At 30.0% G+C, this 11,950-nt stretch overlaps 1 protein-coding gene across 1 annotated transcript; it reads right to left on the bottom strand.

The window, feature by feature from the left end:
* Positions 1 to 7,197: 7,197 nt before the first annotated feature.
* On the bottom strand, positions 7,198 to 8,735 carry LOC112519330 (3-ketoacyl-CoA synthase 12-like). The gene has a single exon (XM_025127385.1). It carries the CDS (start codon positions 8,718 to 8,720, stop codon positions 7,341 to 7,343), a length of 1,380 nt encoding a protein of 459 aa, XP_024983153.1. The 5' UTR covers positions 8,721 to 8,735; the 3' UTR covers positions 7,198 to 7,340.
* Positions 8,736 to 11,950: the final 3,215 nt, after the last annotated feature.

Raw genomic sequence — 11,950 nt, 5'->3', positions numbered from 1 at the left:
TACTTATAATATTTAATAGTATTATTAAATTAAAAAATATTTAATAGTGACTTGTTTTGAAGGTATTGACAAATCCGAAAGATCAATTATTTTATTTATTTAAAAAAACATTTAGATGTTTAACCATTCAAAATAAAGTTAATTGGGTTTTTTTAGTTAATATACGATTATATAAAATAATATGATAAATGTGTAAAATGAAAAATATATAAGTAAATGATAGAAAATAAGTTAATTAACTAATTATAGGTAGGGGTTTACACGGGGTTAGGTTGGGCTGTTCGGGACTTATTTACAACTCAACCCAATTATGACGGTTTGAAAAAATCTCAACCCAAGCCAACCCAACCCATTCAAAAGTATAGTCAACCCTTGTCGATTGGTCAGATTGAACGGCTTGGTAGTATACATAAAATTGAGGAATAAAATACGATAAATACTACTAAAAATATACAAAACGAAGTTATTAGTTATTACAATCATCAAAATATATAATTAAACTCTTAAGTCTTAGAATCAAGTACTTCAAATATTTGAATAATATGTCTGAGTTTCTGTAGTGTTAGGCTTTATGTTGCGTTCAAGAATTTGGACAAAAAAGAAAAGAAAGGGAAGAAAAAAGAAAGAAAAATAATAAAATTTTCATTATTTTTGAAGAGGAGATAAAGGAAGGGAAAAATGCCGATTTTACTAATATATCATTTAAAAGTATGGATTACATTCCTGTAAGAATGAGAGTTAAGGTGATAAATGTAAAAATGGATCACCATCCTTGGATGCACATTAAGATAAGATGCGGATCAATCCCCATATCAAGCGTCATTCATGAGAGGGTCGGAGATTAGAGATGATCAAGGGTCCAGATCTTTTTTTACGCTTTTTATCTTAACTCTATGTCTCACACGAGTTTTCGACTAAAAATATATCCTTTAAAATGAAAGATAAGGTAGTTTTTTAATTTTAATTAAAAAAAATTAAAAGGGTATAATTTCTTTCATTTTCTTTTTTTTTCTTCCATTTCCTCCCACATTTGGGGGAAAATTCTGCGAGTAAGTTTATCATTATTTTTCTTCCATTTCATTTCATTTTATTTCTTTTCTAAAAAAGTTTCAAGAACACAAATTTTTTTACTTTTATTTCCTTCGTAAAAAAAAGTTTCGAAAACACAACGTTAGACTTTGAGCTTGGCCACTTGGACCGTAAAAGTTACAAACAGTAAGCAAAATATATATTATATAAATATATATCAGTTTAACGGTAAAAGTTATAAAGAGTAAGTAAAATGTATTTTATATATATATATATATATATATATATATATATATATGCTTTGGGCTGTAATTATGTCTAAATAAACTACTATTTTTTTATTCTTATGTGTGCGTATATATATATAATTTTATAAAAATTATATATTAGCGATCGATTGAGCTAGGCCTAAACCAATTTCGACCCACTTAATTGATGGTTTGACGGGTAGAGGGTTGAGTTTAATTGGATTATTAACAGGTTGGGTTGGACGAGTTTCGTGGATTGACTGTTTTCTAGACACCCTTAATTATAGGGGTGTAAATTGTAATTTTGAATCTAAAAGTTATCAAGTTTGACTAAGTTGAATTGTTTGCGAGATGAACCAGAGGGGTATCTTTAGCAACCCATTTTTTATTATAAGGATTTAGTTTACATTTATTTAAAATAATTACAAACATTACATTGTTATTCAAAGTCAAAAATTTCAACATTGTAATATTTTGATGACAAAATAAACAATTATAAATATTCCGATATTTATCAGTTTATAAAAACAAATAGTCTTAGTGGTTCAAATTTTAGATTTCAATACCAACTCTTATCTATTAGAAATAAAATAAGATTTCAGACTTTAACACCTATGAAAGACAAACAACATCTTAGGCTGTAAATGGTTAGCCTACTTTAATAAGAGTTTTGAAAAAGTGTTATATAAATTAGATTGTAAATGAGGGTTTCAAAATAAACAAGTTAGGTTAGGGACTTATTAACTATGCTTTAGTTTAGGGTGTACTTCATTAAAATGTAATTACTATACATGTAAGGGTTAGGTTTTTTTTAAAAGAAATACTTGAAATAAAATTGAATGGGTTAAGGACAGTTTCAAGTAGACATTTTTATAGGGTGTAGGCTTCTGAAAAGGTCGGAGATGCGAAAATGTTTCTCCGAGCCGTACGTATTTGGAAACCTACTGTATGCTAATGTGGCACCAGTAGTTTGACGTAAAAGCTGAAGCGTCAACTAACATGGATTATTTCATGTGGTTGTTATATATTTCATGTTTTGCAATATATCAATATCAATCCAATGACACATGGTGCGTGTGTATATACATACATACATAGAGGAGGTTTAGTTTACAAACCACGCTATTTGTACAAACCTCATTTAACTAATCATAATTTTTATTTTGTTTATTTTTTTGTAATTATTAGAGGTTGATTAATATGTTAATATCATGGATATTATCATCTTAATTTTATTAATTTTAGAAAATTCATGAAACAATTTCAATAAAATTTCATAACCATATGAAAAACTTTATCAAAAAAGTATTATATGAAACAATTTTAATGAAATTTTTTCATAAGATTAAACAATAAAATTGATGGATGAGGGTGGTTTGCACGTTTTATACAAACTAAAATGCATTTATTTATAAATGATATTGTTTGATTTCGAGTTTCGTTACCGATTAACTTCGTGTTATCGTATATAGTTATCAAGGTGAGCTTTGTTTTAACCGTTTACAAACTGAAATGCATTTAATTATAAATGATATTGTTTGATTGATGTATCTTATTGATACGAATTGGTTTACGTTGGATAGCTTATTGTTTGATTGTTGTGTTTAGTCGCCTTGGGAGGGATGTAGTGCTTGCAGTCACACAGAGTGATTATCTATTTAAAGATTCTCATGTTCAATGATTTACCGAATTGTTCGCTGATAGAGATTTCCTCATTAGACCATATGATCTAACCCTCATTTTGTTTTCAAAATATGCATTTCAGGACAAAGCGCGTTTAACTGATAAAGGGAAAGGGAAAGGGAAATTATGAGCTTATTTGGTTATATGTCTAAATGAAGATGCCGGAAAGTTATTAGTGACTTTTTGTTACATTTGTATAATTTTGGATCGAAAGTTCAAATTGTATTTCAGATGTATTCAACTTGTAGTTTAAGGAACGGTTGCATTTTTTTTTAATGTTTGTAACAAACAAAAAATCTGGATCTTGAAAAATTAGGATCTGAAAATAAATACACCTAGTATAAAAATATAAAGCAAATATTAAAAAGTTATGAGACTCGGTATTGAGCAAATAACGGTTTTGCAAAATATATATACTTAAAAAGATCGATATAATATTAAAAATAACTAGTCATCTATTTTCCCGTTACAAGATAATAGCGGTGATATGATTATCGTAAAAAAGGAATATTAAAAAAAAATTAAAGATATGAAAATGATTATTACAAGTTGGGCCGAATAAGTTTTGGGCCTGCCTTTATTTCAACATTTTGTACCTTGTCCTTATTTTCCTAACCTCATTTGAATGTTTGATAGCCAATTAAATGACCACAATAACCCTCCGAATCAAATGATCGGATTATGGGTGTTTGCATTTCGGTTTGGACGGTTAACCCTTCAAATTATAAACCAAACTTTAATGGTGGTTTAGAAAAAAATTCAAACCGAACAGTTTAAGAGTAAGTGATCGAATTGGTCAAATCGAACAACAAAAAAATGGTTTAGTTTTACTGGTTTAGAAGGTTTGGATCTCTTATGAGCTTTAAACAAATAAAAACACAATATTTATATTCAAAATGGAATTCCTAAAATTTTATAAAAAAGACATTGAGCAAGTTGGAAAAAAAAAAGTTAAACGAGTTCACCAACAATAATTAGAATTTTGGACAAATATTGAACAAGTTGAAAGACGATTTGGAATTTGGGTTTGATTTTTGAAAGATTTCATAATGATGCCAATTTAGATAACATGGTCAATTGAGAAATGAGAAATAAAAACATAATGTCTTGGATGAATTTTTTTTATACTTGTACGAAAAAAGTTGGACATACAAAATGAAAGTAAATATAAATGAGTATAGTAACTGACACATTTGTATTTTTGGCGGTCGATTCGGTCCAGAGTGCTCAAAGAAAACGTTATTAGATCGAATCATAATGAACAATTTAACTATTTTTCAGATTGGACTGGGCGCCTAGACAACTCAAACCCTCCAAAAACGGTTTGTTTGACTTGATTCGACCGGTTAAAATAGTTTAACAGATTTTTGAACACCTCCAGTGCAAAATTTTAGTAATATTACTTTAGAGTGACGATTTTTATTTGCTTAAAGTAACATAAAACTCAGCCAACTTTCATTAACTTCCACCATAATTCCGTCACTGATTTTTAAAAAAATAAAAATTAATTTCGATTACTTTTGTTGCAGATTTCTTACAGAATATTAATTTATTTATAATTTAAAAATCCGCCGCAAAATGTCTTATTCTTTTAAAAAACAATTGACATTAATTAATTAAAATTTGTGTTACAAAAACATTTAAAAAAATTTTATAAAGAAAGTCGGGTTGATTTAATTTGTGATAGGTTTTCGATGAACACATTGAACTATCCATGTAGCTGAGAGCCATCATAAGATAGCGGATGGTGTGATCCTTTCGCATCCGTCCATAAATTTAAAAATCGTTTTTAATTGTTTTAATTTAAAAAAGAATTGATTTTTAAAGTTTACCAGCGGATTTCCGACGGATCACACCATCTGCCGGTAATCCGTCACTAATTATAATATTTTTTTAATGTTTAAGTTTTTATATTTTTCGACCGATCACACCATGGAAATTATTTAAATTGGGTTTTCTTTTTTAATTTTGTTTTGTTTTTTAGTGGATTTGTGGCAGAAATTTTAATAAAAATTGCATTTTTGGATGTTATTTTTTTTTTCGTATTTTCTATATGTAAATACGTATTCTATTGTATATATATGTAATATACTTCCACATATGCATATCTTACATATACGAATATATATATATATATATATGTGTGTAAATTTTATTGGTGTTAAGATGTCTTATTGGATTTTATTATGGTTTAATGGTTCTTATTGAGCCAAATACACATCATATACATAATACATATCTGTCTACAAACACGTAATAAGTCACGATTGATGCTAATGGGCCTTAATGATTGTAAGAATGATAATAAAAGAAACTATTTGGTTTATATAATATAGTGATTTCATTTCCCGCAAAAGTCTAAATTCTCATTCAAAGTTAAAGTATAGGGAATGAAAGTTATTACCTTTTTTCATTCTCCAACTTGAACCAAACAACACCTTATGCTTATATTTGTATGTATATTTTTCGTTTCACTGTGTGAACGAAAAATAAGTACACGTGTACTTTTTTTTACAATGTAATACAAACATATGTTAAAAAATATCTTAAATATTTTTCTCACAATGTAAGCACGGACATATATTAAAAAGTGCACATGTTAATTATATAGGTGGTTTGATTTACAAATCCAATAATTTATACAAACTACACAAACCAATTCGACCGATAATTTAATTAATTTTTTTAAAAATAGAATATATATATATATATATATATATTGTAAAAATTAATTAAATTATCAGCAGAAAATCTGTCGATAATTTAATCATAATTATTAATTTACTTAATTAACTCAAAGAATTTGTTAAAATTAAAAAAAAATGTGGCAGATTTTCGACAATCATATCCGCCAGAAATTGTGTTTCCGGGCTTTTTCCTACCAACAAATCCGTTGTTGATTCTGTTTATTGTTTTCCGGCAGATTCGTCTGTTGGGAAAAACATGTTTTTCAATGGTGACTTCTTAATTATTATGTATCTGATCGTTTAGGAACTGTTAAAGAATTATGTAGTTTTGTCAAATTGAAAATAGATATTTTTTTTATCTCAGAATAAATGTCCACATTTTTATTTATGTCTGTTCGAAATAAATGTCCACTTTAAAAGACAGATAGCTAAATTTCCAGATCTATCATTAGCTCATCATAAATATTTAAGAGTTGATAAGATAAATATAAAGTTAACATTTGGTTAAATAAAATGTATAATAAATATTTATGTATAAAATTATAGGGTATAGTTCCGGTTAGAATGAAAGTTATAGTGTAAAGTATAAAAATGAATCTCCACCTTAGATCAATCTTAATTGAAGATCAATAGTAATAAGATGCACCAAGATGTACCGAATCAATTGATTACGATTATCCAAATCAAATGTCCTAACATCCTTATCACCTCTAACAAATAAAGCCATACACTAAAACGACCATCGGTACACCGCACCATCACCATCACCATCACCATCTTCTCATCACTGAGATTGTCGAAAGACCTAATGATATAAGGACGATCTTTGTAGTAAGATTGTTAATAAATCTAACTGTAATTGGTTTAATTAATGATTCGATTTGATTTGATTATCCAATGAAATGGATTATATTTGATCCATTAATTAATTAGTAGATTTTGATATGATCCATCATATGATACAACTCTCAACCAAAGAGAATTGGGTTTTATAGAAAGCCTATGTTCTAATAGAGTGTTTTATAAGACTTAAGTTTATAAGACTAAACCATAAAACATTGCATTCATAGGTCATTACATGATCAAAATTGTACAAATAAATTAGTTGATATAAAGTTTTTATTTTAAAAACAAGTAAAAGTTCTGAAAAAACATCTTATAAACCTATTGTAACACTTTTTAATATTACGATCTATGATTTAATTTTATTAAATTCTATAAAACAATCTATTAGAACACTTTCTAATGTATATCTAAAATCTTTTAATTAATTATTTAACTCTATGATCAAATTCCACGAACTCATAACATATCTATAGATTTAAATAAACAAATGAAATATATTTAAAAAAACAATACAGCGATCGAAATCAATGTCGTCAACATCAATAACTGAATGAATAAGAACATAACTCTAGAACAATGCATTTATTGTAAAAAACAATTACATTTTACTTGAAAACTATAAATACATACATACATACATTTACTTGAAAACTATACTATACATATATATATATATATATATATATATATATTATCATAACAAATTAAGGTTTTGTTGTTTTTATTCAACACAAAGAAAAAATGGTATTCCGAAAAGTAAAACTTTTTAGACATATTTAATTACACATTTAGTTAAATCTAAAAATAAATATGTAAACTCGTAATTAATGTTTTAATTAATTACCAGTTAAGGTGGTGGCATGCAGGCAGAATCTTCGTTAACCCATCCATATTTCTGCAGATAAGGATTACTCAGTGATTTCGGTGGAAAATGGTCCACACAATCTTCCCAAACATTCTTATCTTCCAAATCCTTTAATACCTCCCACATACAACTGTTACACTTGAACCCGGATCCGAACCCGATCATCAAAACCCGATCTCCTTTCTTCAACCTCTTCTTTGCCTGCATATACCCTAAAACATACCACAAACTGCTTGCAGATGTGTTCCCAAATCTGTGCAGTGTCATCCTCGACGGCTCCATATCTTCTTCCGTTAACGCCAAGCTTCGTTTCACTCCGTCGATCACTGCCTTCCCACCCGGGTGCAAGCAAAAATGGTCCACTCCTAACTTGAAGTTCAAACTCATCTTCCCTTTAACCCTAATCTGCAAAAATTTAGCACCAAATTTCTGGAGATTCGAAAGCAAAATGTAACGACAGATTGCTGTTAATGGCAATATCTTTGGTGCTATAGTTCTTAGGTTTTGGGTTAGAGCTCGTGAGGCGGTTTTCGGTAGGGTTTTCCCTAGGAAAAACCCTAGATGGCCTTTGTCATCTTCTTGTTGTTGGCAACATGCGTGAGCTTCATCGCTTGCTCCCAAATGGGTTCGAACCAAACACTTTAACTTAAACATGGCTTGCTTTTCTAGAGCCTTTCTGTTGGTTAAGAGGACCGAACAACCCCCGCAACGGAACAAACAGTTGGTGAGGATCATGGACTTCTCATTGCCGTTGTACCAATTTGGCGCGATTGACTCTGAGGTTAAGACGAGCGCGAATTTGTTTCGATGAGATTTGAACATGTTTTGAACAAGATTGATGGAGATCAGGCTCGCACTGCATCCCATTCCCGAGAGATTATAAGATTTGATATCTTCTCTCATTTTGTAATGGTTGATGATACGAGATGTTAGTGATGGCACTAAAGCCATCACTGAAACATTGACGACCAATATGTCAATGTCTTGCGGAGAAACCCCAGATCGGCTGAATAGCCTATCTAGGGTTTTTGAATAAAACTCGTCCATTTCAAATAGACTATCGCTTAACCTAGGGTTTGTCCCACGACCTAAGAAGAAGTTTCTTGGACCATAAGTTTCTTCTCCGATGCCAGAGCTAACTATGGCTCGCAAGAGAAACCTATACTCTTCGATACCTAAGTTCTTGCATCCCTTGATCATATCACCGGAAAATTCAGTGGAGACTTTCCGGTCATCGGTCGGCTTGAAGCATTCATAATCCAAGATGTAACATGACTGGTTTCTTCTTTGATCGATGAATTTATAGAAGAGGTGTAAGAGACATAGCACCAAGAGACATGGTGCCAATATCACAATCATCATTTGAAGGTCGATCACTATGTGTGTGTGTGTGTAATTTATCAGAGTCAATACCACCATTTATATAGCCAATTGACAAACCCCTACATTGGATTATAATTACTTCTTCGTTAAAATAGTGCTTTTGAAGATTTAAGACATTTTTTCTATATAAAAAAAAAGGAAATCTTCAAACTTGAAGAAAAATCTCTAAAATTATATACAAGATATAAAAATAATATTTTTAACGTTTTTCCACCAATAAGAAGTATTGAAATTAATTGTTTACAAAATAAATAATATTTTATTAAATATATTAATAATATAGTTAGGTGGCGTTTGTTTTTTAATATGTGCTGAAATCTGAAATCTGATTTCACTTCTGATTTTTAAGAGGTGGTGTTGAATTCTGAAATCTGAATCAGTCAGACTGTTTGTTTTTGTAAACTGACAAACGTCTGAAGTCTGAAATCTGAATCAATAGTTTGCTTTTGTAACCAACAAAACATATGAATATGTATAATTTCTGATTTCACTTCTGTTTATGTTCTCAGATTCTTTCAACTATTCCTTCTCCTCCAGATCAAGGCTTCCATCTTCACTCTCCACCCTCATCCTACCACCATCAACCACCGTCCACCACCACTCCTTCTCTAAAATCTAATGCCTAAATCCACCTCTAAAATCGAAGCAAATCTCCATTTGATGACAACTACAGTGACGAAAACTACAGGGACGAAAATACATTGATTCACGAGGATAAATGTGCACAACTACTGGTTTGCACAGGAACAAAAATACACAGTGGCGAAAACCCATAGGGAAGAAAACCCTCTTGATTTGGATCTGATTTGGGTTGATTTGAAGCCACCAGAGGCGATGGAGTCGATCGATTGAGACCGTGAGGAGGGTGAAGTCGATCGAATAATGAAGTAGAAATTGGTTCTCTGGATAGTCTTCAGAATTAAGAGGAAAATAAGTGGTTAGATTATCACTTAATTTTTAAGAGGAAAATAAAGAATACGTGGCTCTGGAAAAAAAAAAGGGTCTGAATTGCCTTATGTCAGTCTGACCGAATCAGACATAAGTGGTAAAATAAGAGCTTTTTAAAAAAAAAAACAAACATCACCTTAATGTTAGAACTGCTAAAATAGAGTAATAGTTATATTTTAATGTATTTTTTTTATAGATTCGTTGACTTTTAATACTCTATTTTAAAAATATATGTATATAACATAGTCGTTGAAGATGTTTTAATAAAAATTATTAATTTGATGCCATTTGGTTTTTAAAATCATTGCAATATTACATGTTTTATAATCATGGACAATAATGAAAGTTGGAGGTTCCAGATTCAAATCCAAGAAGGAATAAAAATCCCCTCGTGGCCACGGTTCAACTGCAGTGACTCCGGACTATCTGCAAAGCAGGTGATCGTCCTGCGATTAGTCGGCTAACATAACAGGTTGGATATCCAGGTTAATAAAAAACAATAATAAAAGCACAAAAGTTGAATTGATAAGTTTTTCTATAGTTTTTTGAACCGACAAGTTACAAAAAGAATTAAGAGTTATTGCTTCTCTCACAAGCTTCACGAACCAAAAGATAAAGGAAAAGCTTTCAACATGAAGGATCAAAAAGTGTGATCAAAATTGGTAAGGTTACTAAAAGTGATGGACGCTTTTAAAAACACAACGAAATCGGTTGATAACGATATGACATAAAAGAAATACATCAATTTAAATAACATAAATTAAAAATAATAGATTAAGAAAAAAGTATATAAAGTATCAAAAATTATATTACAAATAATATTACGAACTGGAGAAACAAATACAGGAATTGACACGTCCTTTCAATTTTGCACGTTCAAACAAGAACACATCAGATATAGAGACAATGAAGCTGCATTTTGGTTATCTTCTATAAATTCATCAAAAAGCGTGAATTTTTGTATGCACTTACAACTCATATATAAATTTACTAACAATGGTGTAATTTTTTTTTTATTAACAATGGATGTTCGAGTCAATTTGTACACAGATCAATTGATTCTAGGAAAATAGTTAAAGAAATTTCCATTGACACTTGAATCGAGAAAGATGGTCAAAATTAACCTAGATCATTATTATTAGTTAAACTAAGGGGCCGTTTACTAAACACTTACTCGGTAAGCGCTTACGGATAAAATTTAACATTACCGCTTACTTACCGGGTAAGACTTTAAACTACCAAAACGGTATTGTATACAACAATTTACCCAGTAAATGTTTACCGTGGTAAGAATCGCTGTCCTTACTTACCGGGTAAGACTCTTGTTCCTTGTCTCACTCTTACCGGGTAAGATTCTTGGTCCTTCCCATATTCATCTGGTAAGATAATGTAACTTGGTAAGCACTTAACTAGATAAGCGTTTAGTAAACGGCCCCTTAAATGTTAGAATGGTGGACTTTGTTTCAACATAGAATGGACCTCTTAGCCTTACAAAGGTTGATTCACATATGTTGTTGGGCCAACTGTATTAAAAGGCATAACCCCATAATTTTGACTTTTACATGTGAGAGATGGTCGTTAACCATTAAGGCCTTATGCTTTTAGAGGCTACTTAATGCACTCTTAAACATCCCAACTATATTTGTGGGCAAATATAATTAAAGAATATGTTAAAAAAGTGGGAAAAATTCAAAAATGTGAACGAACTTTAACATTTTTATTTTTTTTAATAAATAAATCCTTAAATAGTTGCATGTCAGAAACAATGGTATGTCTATGAGACTCGTCATCAATTTATAAATATATAACCGGGTTTAAAAGATTCTTTGTATATTTCTTACAACTCCAACGAACGTCACAAAAGTTGACGTTGTTATTAAATGCGTGATACTATCCAACGAACGTCACAAGGTTAATAATTATTAAATGCGTGATACTATCCAACTACATATTTTGTGGATATAGCTAAATCCATGACTTGCAAAAACTTTGAATTTATTTCAAAATTAAATAGCTCAATAAATTCTTTCATCTAAATTTTCCTTGCTGTTTTTAGGACACCGACTGCAACCTTTATTTAGTCCATATACATATAATTAAGTTATATAATTAAATTTGATATAGACATGTTATTATCAACGCCCCAACATATATACATATATATATATATATATACATAGGGGCCTATTCAAGGGAGAACTGAGTTGTTTGTGGTAACTGTGAGAACCAATATTAACCACAAATCAATAGATAAATTAGGA

The sequence above is a fragment of the Cynara cardunculus genome, assembly GCF_001531365.2.
Source record: "Cynara cardunculus var. scolymus isolate 2C chromosome LG 1, CcrdV1, whole genome shotgun sequence".
Taxonomy (NCBI): domain Eukaryota; kingdom Viridiplantae; phylum Streptophyta; class Magnoliopsida; order Asterales; family Asteraceae; genus Cynara; species Cynara cardunculus.
Note: the sequence above shows the minus strand (reverse complement) of the source record. Positions and strands in the feature narration are given on the sequence as shown.

Bases quoted from the DNA above. Each gene is read 5' to 3' on its own strand.
- LOC112519330 (XM_025127385.1), bottom strand. From the start codon at position 8,720: ATGATGATTGTGATATTGGCACCATGTCTCTTGGTGCTATGTCTCTTA.